This window comes from Macaca nemestrina, chromosome 16, assembly GCF_043159975.1.
Source record: "Macaca nemestrina isolate mMacNem1 chromosome 16, mMacNem.hap1, whole genome shotgun sequence".
In the NCBI taxonomy this organism is placed as follows: Eukaryota; Metazoa; Chordata; class Mammalia; order Primates; family Cercopithecidae; genus Macaca; species Macaca nemestrina.
Window position 1 is genome coordinate 42,868 of NC_092140.1, and position 24,962 is coordinate 67,829.

Sequence of the window (24,962 nt, forward strand, 5' to 3'; positions counted from 1 at the left end):
CTTATTAACCTGGTCTTAAGCCCCAACAGGCGACATGTAAGGCCCAGGAGTAGGACATACAAACTCTAACACATTTGGCAATTAAGAATCATCTAGGCCGGGCGCGGTGGCTCACGCCTGTAATCCCAGCACTTTGGGAGGCCGAGGCGGGCGGATCACAAGGTCAGAAGATCGAGACCACGGTGAAACCCCGTCTCTACTAAAAATACAAAAAATTAGCCGGGCGCGGTTGTGGGCGCCTGTAGTCCCAGCTACTCGGGAGGCTCAGGCAGGAGAATGGCGTGAACCCGGGAGGCAGAGCTTGCAGTGAGCTGAGATCCAGCCACTGCACTCCAGCCTGGGCGACAGAGCGAGACTCCGTCTCAAAAAAAAAAAAAAAAAAAAAAAAAAAAAGAATCATCTATTAGTGTGAGCTGGCGGGTGGGGGCTGGGATGGGGATGGGGAGGGAAGAACCAGATCTTAGGGTAAGATATAGAATGGAAGACTCCACTGAAAACAACTATGGACAAAAAAGATCTAAAATCACACTTATCGTTCCACTTGTCTCCTGTGGGAGAAGGCTGCAAACTATTTTAAAGACTTACTCAATTTTTCCCATTAGCAGACAATCAGCAACCCTGAGACTCCAACATTTCATGACATAAAAGCTAATAAACGTCTAGAAGCTGATTAAGATTTATAAACTAATTTTACATCAGATAGAAAATAACTCTTATGATTTAAAAATACATGTGAGGAAACAAAATTTCTCAAATTTATTTTTCATGCCTAATTCTTAAACATTTCAACTAATATTTTCTATTATCTGAAATTAGTTCCACACACAGATATACTTTAACTGAATGCTTTGAGTACAACTTGCTCTTGATTATTAAATGGAATGCCTACTTCCTTGTTTTATTATTCATACGTATTTAAAAGAAATGAGAAGTTTAATCCATCTGGACTATATAGAAATTGATTGACTTACAAGATAGCCACATAGACAGAGACCAGAAAAAAATAATCAAATGCTCATTCTTAGTAACACAACTGAGACAGTGAAACACGGTACACCACATGTCATCTACATATCCAACTAGGCTATTTGATAAGCTATACTTACAAAGAATGGTTTCAACGAACACCTTTGTAGAACAAATATTCATACTGAGCTATCAAATTTGCTGCTCCTCCAGTGGTGGTTCAAGAGCTTCCATTAGCTTTTTATTTGCCTCTTCATTATGCCGGCTTTGACAATGAGTTAAATGTTTCTTAAAACCTCGTGGGAAATTTGATTCAAAATTACAACGTGGACATTTAAGTAAACTCTGCCCATGGGCTGCTACATGATTTTTAAGGAGAGATTCCAAAAGAAAAGCCTTTCCACAAATTGTGCATTTGTAAGGGCTATGAACATTATGCTTATTAACCAAATGATGCAAAACAGCACCTTTTTTCATAGCACGACAGCAACAAATTTTGCAATAATACTTTCCTTTTCCACGCTTCATATATTTTGCAATCTCCTCTTCAGAGATAAAAGCTTCTTTTTCTTCAGTAAACTGTAGCACATTTCTAGACTGCTCTGGACTAGTCATGTCCATTTTGTTCTCTTTGCTAAAATCAATGGATTCCACATCAACCTGCTCTTGATCACTGCTTGATTCCTGGCCCTTAACATCCACCACATCCAAATCTGTTTTTATGTACTCACTACTACTAAGCTCAGCATCTGAGCTCTCTTGGTTGTCTTTCTTGAGCTTCTTTGAGGAAGGAAATAAAGTATCTTCCAAAAGTTTCTTAGGTGAAGCTAGAAGTTCTTCCTGAACCAAAAGATCACATTTTTGATCATCTATGGCATCTATTTGTAGTTCATCACCAAGCTCAACAGCCTTCTGTGATTCTGAGAATAGAGCAGATTTGGGGAGTTCAGGGAAAAGGGCATGCTTCCGGGGCTCTGGAAAAAGGGCACGTTTGCGTGGTTCTGGAGAAGCTGGAGGGGCTGTTTTGGCAGGCTCGGGAAACAGGGCAGGTTTTCTAGGCTCAGTATCAATAGAGAGAACTGGCTTCCAGATATCTGAGGCTGCTTTGGGGGACTCAGATGGTCCAGAAGAACCTGGTTTTCGGGTCTCAGGGAAGACAGGTTTCTGAGGCTCAATAAAAAAGGAAGACTTCCAGAGATCAGGAGAACCGCCACGGGAACTTTTCTGGGACTCAGGGAAATCAAGTGAAGCAGGAGAAGTTTTCCGCTGATCAGGAGAAAGCTTCCAAAGGTCTGGTGACCCTGAGGGTTTTCTGAGCTCTGGAGATCCTGCTGGACTACGGATCTCTGGGGATAGTGGTGGGCCGGGTTTGCGAAGCTCTGGAGACACTGGGGGAACTGCCTTCCAATGTTCAGGAGACAACGTGGGAGCTGTCTTTCGGAGTTCTGGTGGGCCAGACTTCCATGACTCAGGAGATGCAGGGGGGGACTTCCAGGAGCTGGGTGAGACTGATGAAGATTTCCAGGATGCAGAAGACACAGATGGAGTTGGTTTCCAAGGTCCAGGAGATATAGAAGGAATTGGTTTCCAAGGTCCAGGAGACACAGATGGAGCAGGTTTAGCTGGCTTCCAAGGTCCTGATGACGCTGAAGGACTGGATTTCCAAGGCCTAGGGGACCCAGGTGGCCCTGGCTTCCAAGAGCCTGGTGACACAGCAGGGGCTGGTCTCCTAGGCTCTGGGGAGACAGCAGGGAATGGCTTCCAAGGTTCAGGAGACCCTGAAGGGGATGGCTTCCTTGGCTCAGGGGAGGTAGTCCGGGCTGATTTCCGAGATTCTGGAGATGCAGCTGGGGATGGTCCCCAAGGTTCTGGGGAAGCAGCTAGAACTGGTGACTCTGGAGATGAGGCTGAAGGTGGGCCCAGTGTTTCTGGGAAATGAGAGTGCTTCTGGGGTTTGGGATTAGGAAGAGTAGCCTTTACGGGCTCAGGAGATACAGGGGCAAGTTTCTGTGGTTCTGGAGAAGGAACAGGGGCAGGTTTCTGAGATTCACAAACAGGGACTGGTTTTGGAGGTTCAGGAGAAGAAACAGAGGCAGGTTTTGAAGGCTCAGGAGAAGGAAGAGAAGGTGTCTGTAGCTCAGGAGAAACAACAGAGCCAGGTTTCTGAGGCTCCAGGGGAGTAAGAGGAGTAGGTTTTGGTGATTCTGGAGACAAAACTGAACCAAGTTTCTGTGTTTCCATTGAAAGGGCAGGTATGGGTTTTGGTTCTGCAGAATTGCAGGGTATTTTCTGGTGTTCAGGAAGAGGAGGGCTTTTCACAGGATCTGTTTCTTTGTTCAACTGAGTTTTAGGTTTCTCATTCCATTTGTCTGGGGATGCATGTTTGGATGTGATGTGATAGTATACGTTAGAGTACATCTTGCTGGTGAAGAAGCATTTATGGCAGTGAAATAGCTTTGCACTTTTCTGGTAAAATATCATTTTGCCTAGCCCACCAGCATCCATTTCATCACAAAATTCTGGATGGATGGTACCCATATGGATTTGTACATTTTCATAGTCTGTGCCTCTGAAACTGCAATGGTCACACTCCAAACGTGCTGATGGTTTACGAAGTTCCTGGAATACTTCCATTCTTCTTTCTGTTACCAACACACACGGTTATATTCTTTAAAAACTTTCAATACCACTGCAATAAAGTAGGAATAAATTATTTTCATGAACTGTAATTCTGAATACAATGCTGTCAGTCCATTCTATAACTGCATAATCTTAAGTCTAGAACAGTGCGTGCTTTATTTGGTAGTATCTCTAGGGAGAATTTGAAGAAAAGGAGACAGAGAACAGTCCCAGGCACTGTACTAGGAGTTTCACATACATCATCTCATTTAATCCTAATGATATGACTCAACTATTATTTTCACTTACAGATGAAGAAACAGGTTCAGAGAAGTTACATGACTTTCTCTGGTCCAGGCTATAGGACTATCAGTGATCTGGGCCTCACTCTAGAATTAGCTGTTGCATGTGCTTTATAGTTTGACTCTCAAACTCCAGTACACAAGTCCTCGGCACACAAAGACGAGTGAATATCAAAATTAAATCTTGGCTATTTAAGGATGAACAAGAGACTAAACCTTTTGCAGAAAGCACTTAATAAATTTAATCTAGCTATAAAAAGACAACTTTAAAATATGATGCTGGCTTGATTTCATGTCAACATATTTTGCAATGTTTAATCTATCCCAATATAGTATTTTATTAATCCATTTAATAAATAAATAACTTTGTATCCTATACTTTTCTAGGAACCTAGGTTTAAAGCAGTGCTTTGTAATATGGCGTTCATGAGTTGGGAAAATAAGGTGGAAAGTGATGTAGAGAGGCTGTTGGAAAAGACCTCTACACATGGGACATTCCAGCAGAGATCCAGGTGGAGAGTGATGTGAGAGGCTGTTGGAAAAGACCTCTATACATGAGACATTCCAGCAGAGATCCTGAATGATGTGAAGGCGCATACCAAGCAAAGGGCAAATCACAGGACATGCCGGCAGCTGGAACACAGTTGCCGGAAAACATGAATTAAAAAAAATTGTAAACCAGTCTTCTTAAGTAGTAAAAAGAATAGAAGCTCACAGTTAAAAACACATTCACATGGAACAGAACAGAGCCCTCAGAAATAATACCATACATCTACAGCCATCTGATCTTTGACAAACCTGACAAAAATAAGAAATGGGGAAAGGATTCCCTATTTAATAAATGGTGCTGGGAAAATTGGCTAGCCATAAGTAGAAAGCTGAAACTGGATCCTTTCCTTACTCCTTATACGAAAATTAATTCAAGATGGATTAGAGACTTAAATGTTAGACCTAAAACCATTAAAACCCTACAAGAAAACCTAGGTAATACCATTCAGGACATAGGCATGGGCAAGGACTTCATGTCTAAAACGCCAAACGCAACAGCAACAAAAGCCAAAATTGACAAATGGGATCTAATTAAACTAAAGAGCTTCTGCACAGCAAAAGAAACTACCATAACAGTGAACAGGCAACCTACAGAATGGGAGAAAATTTTTGCAATCTACTCATCTGACAAAGGGCTAATATCCAGAACCTACAAAGAACTCAAACAAATTTACAAGAAAAAAACAAACAACCCCACCAAAAAGTGGGCAAAGGACATGAACAGACACTTCTCAAAAGAAGACATTCATACAGCCAACAGACACATGAAAAAATGCTCCTCACTCGCCATCAGAGAAATGCAAATCCAAACCACAATGAGGTACCATCTCACACCAGTTAGAATGGCAATCATTAAAAAGTCAGGAAACAACAGGTGCTGGAGAGGATGTGGAGAAATAGAAACACTTTTACACTGTTGATGGGACTGTAAACTAGTTCAACCACTGGAAAACAGTGTGGCGATTCCTCAAGGATCTAGAACTAGAAATACCATTTGACATAGCCATCCCATTACTGGGTATATGCCCAAAGGATTATAAATCATGCTGCTATAAAGACACATGTACACGTATGTTTACTGCAGCACTATTCACAATAGCAAAGACTTGGAATCAACCCAAATGTCCGTCAGTGACAGACTGGATTAAGAAAATGTGGCACACATACACCATGGAATACTATGCAGCCATAAAAAAGGATGAGTTCGTGTCCTTTGTAGGGACATGGATGCTGGAAACCATCACTCTCAGCAAACTATCGCAAGAACAGAAAACCAAACACCGCATGTTCTCACTCATAGGTGGGAATTGAACAATGAGATCACTTGGACACAGGAAGGGGAACATCACACACCGGGGCCTATTGTGGGGAGGGGGGAGGGGAGAAGGGGGAGGGATAGCATTAGGAGATATACCTAATGTAAATGACGAGTTAATGGGTGCAGCACACCAACATGGCACATGTATATATATGTAACAAACCTGCACGTTGTGCACACGTACCCTAGAACTTAAAAAAAAAAAAAAAAAAAAAAAAACACATTCACACAGTACAAGATACGGAGTGTCAGTCTGCAGGGGTAGCCAGTGTACTCATGTGTCCTGGAAGAAATGTCCTAGGCATATATTGATTAACACACATGCTTTACACAAATGGGATATTAAACATATTATCTGGCAACTTACTCTCATTTAGAATTCATCTCTTTAAGACATTTTTACATATGGAGTAAGCACTGACTTTCCTTGTACTTATCTTTGCATGTAAGGTTATTTCTGCAGGGAAAATTCCTAGAAATGGATTACTTAGCCATTTGTGTTTAAAATTGATACATTTTACCAAACTCTCGAAAACTTACATTACTGCAAAACAACAGTGTATATATGAAAGACAATTTCATATAAATTCCTAATCCTTGCTACAACCTAGGTGAAAGCCAGTATTTCACTACTGTGTTAATGTGCTTCTCTTAATGAGAAAGACTGAACACTTTTCCCTTATTGATGGTAATGATATTTACTGCATCTTAAAGAATGGTACAGATTAGAAACTCTGGCTCTCCCTTTATTAATTACAAAACCATTAATTTAGAAAAATGTAGGCCGGGCGCGGTGGCTCAAGCCTGTAATCCCAGCACTTTGGGAGGCCGAGGCGGGTGGATCACGAGGTCAGGAGATCGAGACTATCCTGGCTACCATGGTGAAACCCCGTCTCTACTAAAAATACAAAAAACTAGCCGGGCGTGGTGGCAGGCGCCTGTAGTCTCAGCTACTTGGGAGGCTGAGGCGGGAGAATGGCGTGAACCCGGGAGGCAGAGCTTGCAGTGAGCCAAGATCACGCCACTGCACTACAGCCTAGGAAACACAGCGAGACTCCGTCTCAAAAAAAAAAAAAAAAAAAAAAAAAAATGTATAGGCCAGGCGCAGTGACTCACGCCTGTAATCTCAGCACTTGGGAGGCCAGGTGGGTGGATCACAAGGTCGGGAGATCAAGACCATCGTGGCCAACATGGTGAAACCCCGTCTCTACTAAAAATACAAAAATTAGCCAGGCATGGTGGTGTGTGCCTGTAGTCCCAGCTTGGGAGGCTGAGGCAGGAGAATCGCTTGAACCAGGGAGTTGGAGGTTGCAGTGAACTGAGATTGTGCCACTGCACTCCCGCCTGGTGACAGAGCGAGACTGCGTCTCAAAAAAAAAAAAAAAAGTATAATATTTCTAACTTTGATAACTTGTTTTTAAAGATGTTCTCAATGACAATACTGTTTCCTAACACTTTTATCCATGGTATATCATTTGCCTTTTTTATTTTTTGGTCTAAAGCTAAAAAGGTAACAGGTATTTGAGGAAATAAATACTTTTCTTCGGAAACTATTTACTCTTTCTGCGTTGCCAGCAGTTATTCTGTATTTTAGAATATTGTTTTTAGGACTAGGACTGTAACAAAAGAAAAATAAATAATTCAGTACTGAAGAAAAATCTCGACCGGGCGCGGTGGCTCAAGCCTGTAATCCCAGCACTTTGGGAGGCCGAGACGGGCGGATCACGAGGTCAGGAGATCGAGACCATCCTGGCTAACACGGTGAAACCCTGTCTCTACTAAAAAATACAAAAAAGTAGCCGGGTGAGGTGGCGGGCGCCTGTAGTCCCAGCTACTCGGGAGGCTGAGGCAGGAGAATGGCGTAAACCTGGGAGGCGGAGCTTGCAGTGAGCTGAGATCCGGCCACTGCACCCCAGCCTGGGCGGCAGAGCAAGACTCCGTCTCAAAAAAAAAAAAAAAAGAAAAGAAAAATCTCTAAAAATGATCTTTAACTTACAAACATAATTGAATACATGCAGAAATAATGGGTTAACCATCCGTCTCAGAGCCCATTGTTAAATAAAACTAGAAGACTTTAAGGGAAACCGGAGAATAAGTCTCAATAATCCCATGCAGCTATAACTGGCAATAATGAACAGCCAAGCTAACATTAAAGAGCACTATATTACATACTGTAATTACAACAGAGACTAAGAGCTCAGGTGTGCTGGGTTTGAGTCAGACTCACCTACCATTCCCCATCCCTCCCAGCCAGCCCTCCTCTTCCCGCTGCCTACCATCAGCTCTTCAGGCCAATCTCATACTTAAACCTAAAAAGAATGCTATAGAATTCACTTCTCATATCCCAAATTATGTATATCTAGCGCACATCACACGTTATATCCATAAGGGCGTGTATACTTTTAGAGATTTCCTTCAAGAACTCCAAGTATTTTTTTTTTAATTTTCTCCTCATAAAATATTCTCCTAAGCATGCTTTCCCTACTAGACTTACCTGCTGTATTACTAGACACCTTAAAATTGGTCTTCAAAAGGCAGGCATTCTACATGGCTTTTTGACTAAACCACAGCAAACAGCCTATAGTATAAGAAGAACAAGACGAGAAGTTGAACCTGGAAAAAAAAAAAAGTGATCAAAACTGTATCTGTGATCATGTGTGTCCCCTGTGATAGAATTCTGTGTATTTCGCTCACCATCCTGCCCTAACAGTGAGAGGAGTCCAATCCACTAAGCCTGAACACTTACTTTTTTTTTTTTTTGAGACAGTCTCGCTCCGTCCAGCCCAGGCTGGAGTGCAGTGGCACGATCTCAGCTCACTGCAAGCTCCGCCTCCCGGGTTCACGCCATTCTCCTGCCTCAGCCTCCCGAGCAGATGGGACTGTGCCCGCCACCACACCCAGCAAATTTTTTTGTATCTTTATTAGAGACGAGGTTTCACCGTGTTAGCCAGGATGGTCTCAATCTCCTGACCTCGTGATCCACCCGCCTCGGCCTCCCAAAGCGCTGGGATTACAGGCGTGAGCCACTGTACAGGCCTGAACACTTACTTTTATGAAATGACACCAAAGACTACAGTAGATACCACTCCTGACACCATCTTTGTCTACTTTCTCTTTAGTAATCCACTATGGAATTATGCCCATGTGTGTAATCATATCCTTCTCAAACCAACCACCTAACTTCACTTCTCTGATAAGCACTCAGAAGACTGCTGGTGTGACTACTGATGCTAACAATGGCTGACTTTTGTCAGTTATCGATATTACACAGCAGAGTGACAAATTAACAGGCAGTGGAGGAAGGGACACCACAACAAACAGGACCAAGAGGTACAAAAAGAAAGGACTCTGGGAGGAGGATGGCGGTGTCCTGACCCCAAGGAAGAACACATGGACCTCCTTCAGTGATTGCTCTGCCCTCTTCTCTTCCTGCATGCATTTCAAAGATAAAGCATCATGGTGTAGATGAGTCTGCTGACAAGAACAAAATGTGATAAACTGGCTGTGCACAAGCTACACAACAGCGCACACTGTGCTTCTCATTAGCTCCAGCACATTCATCTACCCCTTCTCTATCCCCTACCCCGTCACTGCTTTAATTCTGACATCTTAACTTCCTGCCACTAGTCTCCCTTTCTTCCAGCTACCAAACCTGTCTTCCAAACAGAAGCCTAATGTGACCTGCCTGTTCACATTTCCTCCAAGGCAACTAAGACACCTACACTACACGATTTGAATACGGCATATAAAGCTCTTCACAGTCTGGCCCATGACCAGACTGCGTTCTCAAAATACTGGCCCACATGTAATTCCCTGACTATTCCAGCATCTGGGCTTTTGTATAAACTATTTCCTCTCCTTTACACTCCCTGTCTTGCCTGGCCTTCAGGCAGGATGGCTTTTTAAGTCAGCTGTCTCCCTGTAAACACGGGATTGGTTCCAGGACCACTCCCATATGCCAAAATCCACACATACTCAGGTCCTACAGTCAGCCTTGTGGAATTCCCATATATGAAAAATCTGCCCTCCATATAAATGTTTCACATTCTGTAAATGCTGTCTTTTTTTATTGGCATTTGGTTGAAGTTCAAACCTCTGTTATTCATGCGTCAACTGCACTGGCCAATTTTCCACTCCCTCCCAATCTTCCTAGAAGCCCCAGCTGTATATGTCACCCTCTGGCACTACAGCCTGATACCAACAACAGGTTGCCAGCTCCTGGAGAGGAGGGACTATCCATTTATTCACCTCTGGAACCGCTGCACATCCCTGGCACACAGCATGTGCTCTGTTCAATCCTAACATTTTCTCAATCTTTGACTCACAGGATTTCAAAACTAGAGGAAAACCTAAGCTACTATCTAGTCTCAAAGTCATAGGATTTGGGGATAGGAAAAGACCTCAGGGATCATCTACTTTAAAACTTCAATTAATACTTAAGGAAACTCAAGCTTGACATTAAACAGCTTGCCCAAGTCAGACAAATGATCAGTATCTGATGAGAGAATCAAGTTCTGTCCAGGTTTTTTCTACATATACACAAACTAAAACAGTGGAATTTAGTAGCTCTTTTAAAGCCTGTACAATAGGCCAGAAGAAACAAGATGAAACAAACACTTAGAATCCACATATCAAGTGCATAAATACAGGACTATAGAGAACTATATCCCATATTCTGCATGGGCAGAGTACACCATACCAGTGGATCACTGTCCCCAGCTCTGGGCAGGAAGGACACTTTAAGATAGAGTCTCTAAGAAACTAGAGAACATAAAAAACAAAAACAAAAAAAGAAAAAGAAAAAAAGGCAACCAGGATGGCAGATGGCCCTTTAAAAAAAAAAAAAAGTCATTTATGAATACAGACATTTAACTTCAAAAGGGTAAGAATTATAGATAATATATGAGCTATCCTAGAAGTGATAATCAGAAGCTAGCAGGAAAAGAACTGTGGCTCAACACAGTTTACAAACTATTATGAACTAGAATGAGTTCCTTTGTTAGGTAGGAGTACTCCATAATTAGAAGCTGACGATCAGGCCGGGTGTGGTGGCTCACACCTTTAATCCCAGCACTCTGGGAGGCTGAGGCAGGTGGATCCCTTGAGCTCAGGGGTTCAAGAACACCCTGGGCAATATGGCAAAACCCCGTCTCTACAAAACATACAAAAATTAGCTGGGTGCAGCAGAATGCACCTGTAGTCCCAGCTACTTGGGAGGCTGAGGCAAGAGAAATCGCTTGAGCCTAAGAGGCAAAGGTTGCAGTGAACCAAGACTGCACCATTACACTCCAACCTAGATGACAGAGCGAGACCCTGTCTCAAAAAAGAAAACCAAAAAACCAACCAAAAAAAAACCACTGATGATCAGCATAGGACTAGAAGGATCTTCAGAGGGCTTGAGTTCGACCTCTTCATTTCATAACTGAAAAGACTGATGCTGAGGGAAAGAAGTGACCTGTCAAAGATCACAACACTGAGGTCAGAGGAAACAGTTGGTTTATTCTGGTTTTCTCAATTCTGGTCTCTTTCCCACAGTAGCAGAACGATCTACAAAGGTGTTACAGAACTGAGTCCCAGAATTCAGCTTTTAGGCAAAGCCTAGAGAGCTGGGCATCCTTCCAGCTTTAAGGCTCTAGCAAAATTTCTTCCTAAATTTAAGAACTCCTAACCCTGAGATCGAGACCATCCTGGCTGACACGGTGAAACCCCGTCTCTACTAAAAAATACAAAAAACTAGCCGGGCGCGGTGGTGGGCGCCTGTAGTCCCAGCTACTGGGGAGGCTGAGGCAGGAGAATGGCGTGAACCCGGGAGGCGGAGCTTGCAGTGAGCTGAGATCCGGCCACTGCACTCCAGCCTGGGCGGCAGAGCGAGACTCCGTCTCGTTAAAAAAAAAAAAAAAAAAAAAAAAAGAACTCCTAACCCTAACTAAAAATTAACTCAGAATTGTCCAGATTAACAAAAATTTCTTTTTGTCTTTGAGACAGATTACGCCTTGTCTCTAAAAAACCCAAATTCTAATAATTGGTGCTCTGCCGGTCTGTCACCCAGTATTCTCCAATGCAATGTTATGCCATATGGTGTATCATACCTATTTCCCATTTCCCATTCCATTTCTTCTTTGAAATCTAACACCACTGATCATCTTTTAAAACACATCTGATGCATAGTTTTTTTAAATTAAAATTCAATATGTAGAACATGTTTAAAGCTAAGTGGGTTCTATTAGTCTATACACACTAGCATTATTCTTTATCTTAGCGGATTTTTTTTTTTTTTTTTTTTTTTAAGAGACAGGGTCTCGCTCTGTTGCCCAAGGTTTTGGTGCAGTGACACAATCACAACTCACTGCAGCCTCATACTCTTGGGCTCCAGAGAGCCTCCCGCCTCACCCTCCTAAGTAGCTGGGACTATAGGTGCATGCCACCACATCTAATTTTTTTTTTTTTCTGTAGCGATGAAGTCTCACTATGTTGTCCAGGCTGGTCTTGAACTCCTGGCCTCAAGTGATCCTCTTGCCTTGGCCTCTCAGTGCTGGGATTACAGGTGTGAGCCACCACGCCTGGCCTTTAAGAAATTAATAAATCGGGCAGGTGCAGTGGCTCACACCTGTAATCCCAACACTTTGGGAGGCTAAGGCAGACGGATCATTTGAAGACAGGAGTTCATAACCAGCCTAGCCAACATGGTGAAACCCTGTCTCTACTAAAAATACAAAAATTAGCTGGGCGTGGTGGCACACACCTATAATCCCAGTTACTTGGGAGGCTGAGGCAGGAGAATCGCTTGAACCTGGGAGATGGAGGTTGCAGTGAGCCGAGATTGAGCCACTGCACTCCAGCTGGGCAACAGAGTAAGACTCCATACCCGCCCCCCACCCAAAAAAGAAAGAAATTAATAAACTAATTTTTCAAGTAGTTTTATGTTTAAAGAAAAACTGAAGAGTATGTACAAGAATTCCCACCTATCTTCTTGCCCCCAGTTTCTCCTATTATATAGGCTGAGCATTCCTAATCTGAAAATCTGAAATCCGATTATGCTCCAACATCCAACACTTTTTGAGGGCCAAAAGAAGCATTTTAGATTTCAGATTAGGGATGTTCAACCAGTAAGTACAATGCAACTATTAAAAATAAAAAAAAATAAAAAATTCAAAGCACTTCTGGTTCCAAGCATTTCGAATGAAGGATACTCAACTTGTATTAACATTTTCTTGCATTAGTGTGAGACATCTGCTACAATGATGAGCTAATATTGATTTATTATTAAGTCTATAGTTTACACAAGAAGTAATTATTTTTTATTTATTCTTCATCTTTTTGAGAGGGAGTCTGGTGCTGTTGCCAGGCTGGAGTGCAGTGGCACAATCTCGGCTCACTGCAATCTCCACCTCCCAGGTTCAAGCGATTCTCCTGCCTCAGACTCCCCAGTAGCTGTGACTACAGGCGCCCGCCACCATGCCCGGCTAATTTTTGTATTTTTAGTAGAGACAGGGTTTCACCATGTTACCCACAATGGTCTCGATCTTTTGACCTCGTCATCCGCCCACCTCGGCCTCCCAAAGTGTTGAGATTACAGGCGCGAGCCACAGCGCCCCACCAAGGAATCACTTTTCATGATGTACAGTTCTACGTGTTTCAACAAATGCATAGCATCATGTATCCACCACTAATAATTTCACTGCTTAACATCCCTGTGCTCCCGACAACCACTCATCTTTTCACTGTCTCCGTCATTTTGCTTTTTCATGTGTATTTTTTAAAGAGTGGTAAAATGGAACAAAAAACTTGCCATTTAGGCCAGGCGTGGTGGTTCATGCATGTAATTTCAGCACTTTGGGAGGCCGAGGCAGGTGGATCACCTGAGGTTGGGAGTTTGAGACCAGACTGACCAACACAGAGAAATCCCGTCTCTACTAAAAACACAGAATTAGCCAGGTATGGTAGCGGGTGCCTCTAATTTCAGCACTTTGGGAGGCTGCGGCAGAAGAATCCCTTGAACCCAGGAGGCGGAGGCTGCAGTGAGCCAAGGTCAGGCCACTGCACTCCAGCCTGGGCAACAAAAGCGAAACTCCGTTTCAAAAAATCAAAAACAAAAATAACTTGCCACTTAATCATTTTTAAAAGCACAATTTGGTTAGTTTAGTACTAAAACGTTGTGCAAACATCACCACCATCCACTTCCAGAACTACTTCACCACAAACAGAAATCTGTACCCATGAAACAGTAACTCTCACTCTACACTTTCAGTGCTGGTAATCTCAATTATGCCTGAGGGGGAATCACACAGTATGTCTTTTTTGTGTCCTATTTCACTCAACATAATGTGTTCAATGTGCTCGTTTATATTGTAGCGTGTATCAGAATTTCATTCCTTTCTAAAGATGAACTATGGTCCATTATATGCACATACCACAGCTTGTCTTTCATTCACATGTTGATAGACATCTGGATTTTGAATAATGCTGCAGTGAACATTTGTGAACAAATATCTGAGTCCCTGCTGTCATTTTTGGGGGGTATAAACCTAGAATTGAGGAACGACTACCAATTTCCATAGCTGCTGCACCACCCCACATTCCCACCAGCAACGCACCCGAGCTTCAATTTCTCCACATCCCCAACACTCACAATTTCCCATTTTTTGTTAATAGCCATCCCAACTTGTGTGAGGTGGTATCTCATTGCGGTTTTCATTTGCATTTTCTTAATGGCTAGTGATGTTGAGCATCACTGCACGTGCTTATTGGTCATTTGTCTATCTTCTCTGGAGAAATACGCTATTCAAATTCCTTGCCCATTCTTGAACTGGGTTGCTTTTTGTTGGTCAGCTGCATCTTCTCTTGAATTCGAGACATTAACCCGTTATCAGGTTTATGATTTACAAAGGTCCTCTCCCATTTTGGGGGCTGTATATCGGATTTTAAAACAGTAATAATGACAGAAAAGGAGACAGTCTAGAGCTAAAACGGAAAGAAAGGCTTTCGTGTTGTGCTGCCCCCAACTTCCCAACGGTTTCAAACGCAATGTTTCCAGCCTTGGCCGCGACTGACACCGGGCCTCCCCGCTCCCTGCACAAAGACGCACTCCCGCCCCGGCCTCTGGGGGCGGGCCCTTCCCGCGGGCCGTGTGGGAGGCGAGGCAGCGCAGGCCCCTTTCACTCGGACCCGCGGCTACCCGGGACCGGCCCCGCCAGGTCGGCGGCAGACACCGGGCTCAGGGATGCAGGCCCCAACCACGCCCCTCCCCCGCTCGCTCTCGCTCCTCACCGGTCCGGCCGCGGGCGGCGTCCAGTGGGCGAAGAACCGCGCGGAGGGCCCGGCTCGCGGTAGCGGGCGGCTCCGCCAGGCCCTGCAGCGCAGCGGCCTCCCGAATGGCGACTGGACGCAAGAGCCGGGATGCGGGTGCGCGAGCGTGCGCGCTCCCGCGGGACGGGCGGGGGCTGACGGGAAGCAAGTTTGGCGCCGCGCGCCCTCCCGCGCGGGCCAATCAGATCGCGGATCGCGTGGCGCGGCTGTGCCAAAAGCGCGTGGGCAAAACTAGCGGCTCGCGCGGGCCTTCGGAAGGGCTGCGCGCCCGCTCCGCCCCGGAAGTGCCGCACGTGCCCACTCCGCCTGCGCTTCCCGCGCGCGCCCGGGCGCTGGCTCCGGGAGGGTTCAGCCGCGTCTGGCCTGTGGCCTCCCGCCGGGCCCTCGGAACGGCCCCGGCCTGCCGCCGCCGTGCGGCTCTCTCTTCTTTTTCTTGCTTTTTTGATTGTTGTGTGAATGAATTTATTAGGAAAAAAAGAGCTGGACCTGCCCCATACATTCTCAGGGATATTACTGGCGTGATACCTGTGACAAAAGTACAAGACAAAGTTGTTGGATGACAGTAAATATTGCTTTTCTCATCACCACGCCTCCACTGAAAGTCCCCATTCCCGGAAGTTATCTTCTTCGTTTTTTGTTTTCAGTTTTATGAATGTTACTACCACAATTCTAATTAAAATGCACGCACCTCAAATGCTGATGCTATCAGTCTCTATGCTTTGAAAGACTGAAATTAGCTCACACTGCTCTCTACCTTTGTACCCTTAAGTTTTGCTTGTTGCGAATTTCTTTTTTGTGTGTGTGGTTAAAAATAAACTATAGAATGGCCGGGCACTGTGGCTCACACTTGTAATCCCATCACTTTGAGAGTCCGAGGCGGGTGAATCATCTGAGGTCAGGGTTCGAGACCAGCCTGTCCAACCTGGTGAAATCTCGTCTCTACTAAAAATACAGTATTAGCCAGGCGTGGTGGCGGGCGCCTGTAACCCCAGCTACTCGGGACGCTGAGGCAGGAGAATCCCATAGAACCTGGGAGACGGAGGTTACAGCGAGATCGCACCACTGCACTCCAGTCTGGGCGACAGAGTGAGACTCTGTCTCAAAAAAATAATTAAATAAAAATAAAATCCGTAGAATTTACCGTCTTAACTATCTTTATGTGTACAGTTCAGTGGTAGTAAGTATATTCATGACACCACCATCCATGTCTGTAACTCTATCATCTTGAAACACAAACTGTATGCATTACATGTTAACTCCCGGGTCCCCTCCACCTTCTACTTCCTGGCAGTCACCATCCTACTTTCTGTGTCTCTGAGTTTGACCACTTGTGAAAGTGGAATCATACAGTATTTGTCTTGTGACTGACTTATTTTACTTAGCAGAACATTCTCAAGGTTCATCCATGTTGTAGCACATTGTGGAATTTCCTTCCTTTTTAACACTGAATACTATCCCATTGTATGGATATGCCACATTTTGCTTATCCACTCACCTGTTGATGGACACTTGGCTTGCTTACCTATTCAGGATATTGTGAATAATGCTTTGACATTTTCAAAGAACCAATTTTGGGTTTCATTGATTTTCTCTATCGTTTTCTATTTTCTATTTCATTTATCTTGGCTTTAATCTTTATTATTTCCTTCCTTTTGCCAGCTTTGGATTTAGTTTTTCTTTTTATAGTTCATTAAGTTGTAAAGTTAGGTTGTTAATTTGAGATTTTCTTAGTTTTTGATGTATTTGTAGCTATAAACTCCCCCTTTAGCATTGCTTTTGCTGCATCACAAAAGTTGCTATACTGTATTTACATTTCAATCATCTCGGTATTTTCTAATTTTCCTTGTGATTTCTTTTCTTGATCTATTGTTCTTTTTTCTGAGTGTCTTGTTTATATTTTCAAAAATTTTTGATTTTTCCCACTTTTTTGTTTTTTGAGATGGAGTCTCACTCTGTTACCCAGGCTGGAGTGCAGTGGTGTGATCTTGGCTCACTGCAATGTCCGCTTCCCAGGTTCAAGCGACTCTCCCACCTCAGCCTCCCAAGTAGCTGGGACTACAGGCGTGCATCACCACACCCAGCTAATTTTCGTATTTTTAGTAGACACGGGGTTTCACCATGTTGGCCAGGCTGGTCTCAAACTCCTGACCTCAAGTTATCTGCCCATCTCAGCCTCCAAAGTGCTGGGATTACAAGTATGAGCCACCATATCCAGCCCCATCATAATTTTGTTAAGCATTTCTAACTTCCTCCATTGTGGTCTGAGATGACACATTGCTTGATATTTATCTTTTTAAATCTACCAAGAATTAATTTGTGGTCTAACATATGATGTATTCTGTAAAATGTTCCATGTGCACTTGAAAATGTGTATGCTGCTATTGTTGGGTAAGTGTTCTGTGTCTTTCAGATCTAGTTGGTTTATTGTGTTAAGTCCTCGCCTCTAATTTCTTACTTATCTCTCTCTACTTGTTCTGATAACTGAGAGGGTGATACTGACATTTATTATTGTAAAACTGTCTTTCGCCTTTCAATTCTGTCATTTTATGCTTCATATAGTTTTATGGTCTGCCATTAGGTGTGTAAATGTTTATAATCATTATACATTCTTGCCACATTGAAACTGTTATTTTTTTATTTTTTATTTATTTATTTATTTTTTTTTGAGACGGAGTCTCGCTCTGTCGCCCAGGCTGGAGTGCAGTGGCGCAATCTCGGCTCACTGCAAGCTCCGCCTCCCGGGTTCACGCCATTCTCCTGCCTCAGCCTCCCGAGTAGCTGGGACTACAGGCGCCCGCCCCTGCGCCCGGCTAATTTTTTCTATTTTTAGTAGAGACGGGGTTTCACCATGGTCTCGATCTCCTGACCTTGTGATCCGCCCACCTCGGCCTCCCAAAGTGCTGGGATTACAGGCGTGAGCCACCACGCCCGGCCTGAAACTGTTATTAACATATAACTTTGTTGTCTTTTTTTTTTTGAGACAGAGTCTCGCTCTGTCACCCAGGCTGGAGTGCAGTGGCCTGGTCTTGGCTCACTGCAACCTCTGCCTCCCAGTTCAAGTGATTCTCCTGCCTCAGCCTCCTGAGTAGCTGGGACTACAGGCACGTGCCACCACGCCTGGCTACTTTTTGTATTTTTAGTAGAAATGGGGTTTCACCATGTTGGCCAGGCTGGTCTTGGACTCCTGACCTCGTGATCTGCCCGCCTCTGCCTCCCAAAGTGCTGGGATTACAGGTGTGAGCCACCGCGCCCACGCCCTGTTCTTTGTCTCTTATAACCTTTTTTAAAATCTATTTTGTCTGATATTAGTATAGCCACCCCTGCTCTCTTCTGGTTACTATTTGCGTGAAATATCTTTTCCCATCCTTTCACTTTCAATCTATTTGTCTTTGGATCTAAAGTGAATGTTTTGAAGACAGCATATAGTTAAATCATTTTTTACCCATTCTACCAATCCGTATATTTTAGTTAGAATATTTAACCTGCTTACATTTAATTACTATAAGGAGGGACTTCTGTCATTTTGCTCTTTGTTTTTTGTTTTTTTGTTTTTTTTTTTTGAGATGGAGTCTCCGTCTGTCGCCCAGGCTGTAGTGCAGTGGCCGGATCTCAGCTCACCGCAAGCTCCGCCTCCCGGGTTTACGCCATTCCCCTGCCTCAGCCTCCCGAGTAGCTGGGACTACAGGCGCCCGCCACCTCGCCTGGCTAGTTTTTTTGTATTTTTTAGTAGAGACGGGGTTTCACTGTGTTAGCCAGGATGGTCTCGATCTCCTGACCTCGTGATCTGCCCATCTCGGCCTCCCAAAGTGCTGGGATAACAGGCTTGAGCCACCGCGCCCGGCCTGCTATTTGTTTTCTATATGCCTGCCTGACAACTCTTACATCCCTTATTTCTTGCAAAAAAAAAAAAAAAAAAGTTGAGTTGATTTTTTGCTGTGAAATGTTTAAATTTCTTTATGGTGTCCTTTTAAAATATATTCTATAGCTATTTTCTTTGTGGGTACCATGGAGATTACATTTAATACCCTAAAGTTATAACACTATAACTTGGGTTTATGCAAGCTTAACTTCAATAACATACAAAAACTGTGCTCATTTAATAGCTCGTCTCCTACCCCTTTCAGTTGTTGATTTCAAAAAATTACATCGTTAGACACTGTGTGCCCTAAAACAAACTAATAATTCTTTTAAATGCATTAGCCTCTTAAATTATGTAGAAAACAAAATGTGGAGTTATAAACCAAGGTTACAATAATACTAGCTTTCATAATTGCCCATGTATTTACCTTTATTGAGATCTTTATTCATTTGGCTTCAAGCTACTGTCTAGTATTCATTTTACCCTGCAGGACTCCCCTGAACATTTCTTGCAGGAGAGGTCTAGTGGTAATGAACTCCCTCAACTTTTGTTTATCTGGCAAAGTCTTAATTTCTTCCCCCTTTTTTTTTTTTTTTTGTATTTTTTTAGTAGAGACGGGGTTTCACCATGTTAGCCAGGATGGTCTCGATCTCCTGACCTTGTGATTCACCCACCTCAGCCTCCCAAAGTGCTGGGATTACAGGCGTGAGCCACCATGCCTGGCCATCTTCCCCATTTTTGAATGAAAGTTTTGCTGGATATAGGATTGTTTTGCTGGATATAGGATTCTTGGTTGACAGTTATTTTTTCTTTTAGCACTTTGACTATATTGACCCACTGCCTTTTGGCTTGTACAGTTGCTAATGAGAAATCCAAAGATAAGCTTATTGAGGATTGCTTGTATGTCAATCACTTCTCTTTTGCTGCTTTCAAGATTCTATCTCTGGCTTTTGAGAGTCTGAGTACAATGTCTTGGTGTGGATCTCCATAACTTCATCTTATTTGAAGTTCTTGGAGCTTCTTGGATGCTCACATTCATGTCTTCATCAAATTAGATAACAAAACTATTATTTTTTCAAATATTCTCTCTACCCCTTTTTCTCTCTGTTCTCCTCTGGCACTCCCACAATGCCTATGTTGGTCCACCTGATGATGTTCCACAGGTCCTTTAAGCTCTTAGGACTAAACTCTGATCTTTTTCTTCTCTTGCCCTTTCTTCCTATCTAAGGGGCAAGGGAGTCACGCCCCACAAGCCATAAAATTTCCTCAGAGGAGTTTTATTTAATTCTATATATACTGGTTTACTTTTCTTTTTTTTTTTTTTCTTTTTTTTTTTGAGATGAAGTCTCACACTGTCACCTGGGCTGGAGTGCAATGGTGCGATCTCAGCTCACTGCAACCTCTGCCTCGTGGGTTCAAGTGATTCTCTTGCCTCAGCCTCCTGAGTAGCTGGGATTACAGGCACCCACAACCACACTCAGCTAATTTTTAGTATTTTTAGTAGAGATGGGATTTCACTATGTTGGCCAGGGTGGTCTCGAACTCCTGACCTTGTGATCTGCTTGCCTTGGCCTACCAAAGTGTTGGGATTACAGGTGTGAGCCACCGGGCCTGGCCTATACAGGTTTACTTTCCAACCTGACTCTGGTACAACATTACATTACAGATAAAGAAGGAAATAAAAGGCCAGGTGCAGTGGCTTAAGCCTGTAATCCCAGCACTTTGGGAGGCCGAGACGGGCGGATCACGAGGTCAGGAGATCAAGACCATCTTAGCTAACACGGTGAAACCCCATCTCTACTAAAAAAAAACACAAAAAACTAGCCGGGTGAGGTGGCGGGCGCCTGTAGTCCCAGCTACTTGGGAGGCTGAGGCAGGAGAATGGCGGGAACCCGGGAGGCGGAGCTTGCAGTGAGCTGAGATCTGGCCACTGAACTCCAGCTTGGGCGACAGAGCGAGACTCCATCTCAAAAAAAAAAAAAAAAAAAAAAAAAGAAGGAAATAAAAATATTTTACCCAAAAATATAGGGTTTTTTTTTTTCCTTTGGTCATATTTTGAAAAGGATTGCAAAGTCATTTTTGTGCGGGAACAACTGCATCTGTACAGACTCTCTATTAACACAACTAGATCTTTTCCCCTCCCAGGACCTCTCAATCATGAAGAGATTAACTGAGAGATTAGCACCTTTTAAGGAATAAGGAAAAACATTTGCCATCTATTGTCTCTAAGGGTGGCCAACCATGAGGCTTCATGTACATAATAAGAACCCTAATATCCACAACCCCTTATCCAGACCCAGACACTCCTTTCTATTGATTCCAGGTCTTTAGGCAATAACTTAACTTTTTCAACCAATTGCCAATCAGAAAACCTTTGAACTCATCCATGACTTGTAAGCCCCCGTCCTGCCTTTCTTGACCAATGTATATCCCACATACCAATGTATACCCCACAGGTATTGATTGATGTATGTCTCCCTGAAACATATAAAAACCAAGCTGTAACCCAACCACATTGGGAACATATTCTCAGTACCTCTTGAGACTGTGCCTCCAGGTCTTGGTCACTCATATTTGGTTTGGAATAAACCTCTTTAAATATTTTATGGAGCCTGACTCTTCATTGACAGCTCTGTCACCTTAATCTTTTTGTGTTCCTCAGAGACAATAATTTCAATTATCCTATCTTCAAGTTCACTGATTCTTTCTTCTACCTGTTCACATTTGCCTTTGAATATCCCTCTAGTGATTTTTTTTTTTCATTTCAGTTATTACAATTTTCAGTTCCAGAATTTCTCTGCGGTTTCCGATCTCCTTAGTGGTATTGCTATTTTCTTCATACATCATTTTCTTGACATTCTCCACACCTCCTTTTAGTCCTTTCAGCATCTTGAAGACAGTTATGTTAAAGTCTTTCTTGAGAACACCAGCCATCAGATCTTTTTTAGGGACAGTTTCTGTTATTTTTTTCCTTGGAATGGGCCACAATTTCTTTTTTGTTCATATGCCTTGTGATTTTTTTGGTTGAAAACTGTTCATTTGAGGCCAGGCGCGGTAGCTCATGCTTGTAATTCCAGCACTTTGGAAGGCCGAGGTGGGCAGATCATGAGGTCAGGAGTTCGAGACCAGCCTGGCCAACACAGTGAAACCCTGTCTCTACTAAAAATACAAAAATTAGCTGGGCATAGTGGCAGGCACCTGTAATCCCAGTTATTCGGGAGGCTGAGGCAGGAGAACTGCTTGAATCTGGGAGGCAGAGGTTGCAGTGAGCCGAGATCATGCCACTGCACTCCAGCCTGGGTGACAGAGCTAGACTCTGTCTCAAAAAAAAAAAAAAAAAAAAGAAACTGGTCTTTTGAATATAATAACGTGGCAACTCTGGAATCAGATTCTCCCATTCCCCAGGTTATGCTGATTTTTGATTTTGGTTTTGCATTGTTGTAGGCTGCCTCTGTGCCTGGGGATCGGCCTGAGGTATAGACTTGAGGTCTCCTCAGGTCCTTTCGAAACCTGTGCCTTCCCCTGAGTATGCATTGTCACTTTCTAATAATTTTCTCCATGTATAAAGTTGTTTCTGAATGTCCTAATCTCCAATGTCTGGCTCCCAAAAGGAGAAAAAGAAAACCATAGCAGGGGAGAAAGGGGGTGCCAGCCCCTTAACTTCCCTGGAAGTCATTCTGGCTAGAAGAGGAGGAGCTTGTAACAATGGTGGAAGGTGCAATATAATGACTCCCCACCTCTTTATTTGCACCTCTCTGCTCGGAAGCAGCAATCAGCAATCAGAGCACAGATTCCCAATATTTGGAGGACAGTGTTCTTTCTGCCCACCCTGGCTCCTGTAAGCTACGTACAAGCTGCTCCAGGAACGATAAACCTCTTTAAATATTTTACAGAGCGTTGTTTCATCAACAGCTCTGTTCACTTCAATCTTTTTCTTTCTGTTCCTCAGAGACAGTAATTTCAATGGTCCTGTCTTCAAGTTCACTGCCTGTCATGGAACTAGTGGTGGCGGATGGGCAGTCACTGCTGTGCTGAGAGCTGAAATTGACTGTAATTCACAGCAATTTATCATCCAACACTTCCCCTGGAAGTTACAAGTCTTCAGTTCAGTAGACTCCAGAGTTTCAAAACATTTACATTAAATTCCTACTTTGCCATCTTCCCAGAATCCTCCCTATTTTCTTTCTCTCTTTTGTTTGGTCCTTTAAAGTCCACTTAGGCACAATAGGCCTAAGTGGTCAGCACTGAGGTGGTGCTGCACAAGGACAAGAGTCCCTGTTGAAGATTCTCTGTGTTCCAGAATGCCAGCTAGAACCTGCTACCAGAGAACACACAGGCCCTGACCTCAAGTTCCTGCTCCACGGCGTCTGGGTTCCCGTGGGAACTCAGTGCAGGCTCCACTCTGTTTTCTTCTGTCATTGTTCTACCTTCCTTTCATGCAAAATTTAGGATCCTGTGTTAATTTCTGTAATAATTCTGATTTCTAGGATTCAAATATCAGTATCAAATATTTTAGGATTTTTCTAAGTTTTGTTTTTGCAGCAAAATTGATTCATTAAATTTAATAGCTTTAAAAAGTATCCACCTAGTCACAAGCTTTTAAAAATGCCAATGAAAACACTTTGTAAACTGTAATGTTAAATGCAGAAATGAGAGGATCTTTCATTTTCTCTGAATAGCAAAGATACACTGATTGAGAACTTTCTGAGATCCTGACTCTTAATATGAAACCGGTTCATTGTGGCTGCAGGACCTACTTTGAATGGCTGCTTCGGTTGTTTTTTCCTGAAGTGTCAGAATGAGTTGATGATCCCAAGACCTATCCCAACTGAAGGCTGAACAAAACTCGAGCATAAGGCAACTCTTGGAAGCCAGAATCTAGACTATGATGGGGCAATAACTCTGGGTCTTTTTCATTGATATTTCTTGTGTAAATAACAATGAAATAACAAAACACCAAAACACCCTCTGCTATTATGCTGAATTAAAATCATGTTTTAAAAAAAGCTATTGTAGTTATACAATATTAAATAGTTCAAGATGAATAATGCAAATAAACTCCCAATTTGGCCTTTTGAAAGGTTCCCAGTATATTGCCCTAAACTTGAAAGTAACCAAAGGAAGCAGAAAAAACTCTCATAAAATCCTGTACTAAAACCAGACCCTTCTGGACTTTCAAAATTTCCCTTAAGGATCTATTGAACATATACTTCTCAACAGTTTATTTAGATGTTTTCTCAGCATGTTATACTATGTTCCAAGGGCCAGACCTGAATCAGGGAATGGGTAGAGGCAGGTGAACTACAACTGCAGTAGAAAGTGGCAGCTTGACAGCCTTTGAGGAGGAACCCCAAACTCAGGAGCTGAGATGGCACTGGACTTTGTCATTTGTCATCTGTGTATGAAGAATAACAGTGCTGAGTGTCTGCACATATTCAAAACCTACACAGAATCATGTTGTCAAATGAAGCAGCCAAAATCAGACTGGCTTTCTGTCAGAAATTCAGACTTAATTTTTCCATTCAAATTGCTGCATTAGTAGGTATTACAAGGAACATAATAAAAATTAGAAATTGTGAAATGCTTCCTGTAAGAGAAATAATAAAAGCAGTCCAGCTTATAATATAGATCTAATACAATCAACTTAGCTACTTCATAATAAAAAGGATTAATTATTCTGCTATTTCTACTTAACTTATAATAATGCAAAATAATGGGAACTAAAATAAGTTACTTAATGGGAAGTATGACAAAATGGAATTCCTCCTGGGTGAGTAACTCTGTTGTTGGGCTTTGGGGAATGTCCAAGTATAGTTCTCAAGAGTTAAACACATGACTCACACAAATATAAAGTGAACACGTATCAGAGGATTTATTTTGTATTTTTTTGAGACAGAGTCGTGCTCTGTTGCCAGGCTGGAGTGCAGTGGTGCGATCTCTACTCACTGCAACCTCCACCTCCCGGGTTCAAGCAATTCTCCTGCCTCAGCCTCACAAGTAGCTGGGACTACCGGCGCCCGCCACCACGCCCGGCTATTTTTTG

The 24,962-nt window shown here is 43.1% G+C and overlaps 1 protein-coding gene across 3 annotated transcripts; it reads right to left on the reverse strand.

Moving 5' to 3' along the window:
* Window positions 1–393: 393 nt before the first annotated feature.
* On the reverse strand, window positions 394–15,175 carry LOC105485227 (chromosome alignment maintaining phosphoprotein 1). 3 transcript variants are annotated; one of them, XM_011747454.3, is made up of 3 exons: window positions 15,022–15,175; window positions 8,249–8,367; window positions 394–3,608 (listed from the first exon to the last, which is right to left on the reverse strand). In XM_011747454.3, the coding sequence occupies exon 3, from the start codon at window positions 3,598–3,600 to the stop codon at window positions 1,159–1,161; it is 2,442 nt and encodes an 813-aa protein (XP_011745756.1). In that variant the 5' UTR covers window positions 3,601–3,608; window positions 8,249–8,367; window positions 15,022–15,175; the 3' UTR covers window positions 394–1,158. The 3 variants fall into 3 exon arrangements, with proteins under 3 accessions (XP_011745756.1, XP_011745754.1, XP_011745755.1); XM_011747452.2 differs by having other exon boundaries at window positions 394–3,655; XM_011747453.3 differs by lacking the exon at window positions 15,022–15,175 and adding an exon at window positions 14,384–14,925 and having other exon boundaries at window positions 394–3,655.
* Between the last annotated feature and the right edge of the window lie 9,787 nt (window positions 15,176–24,962).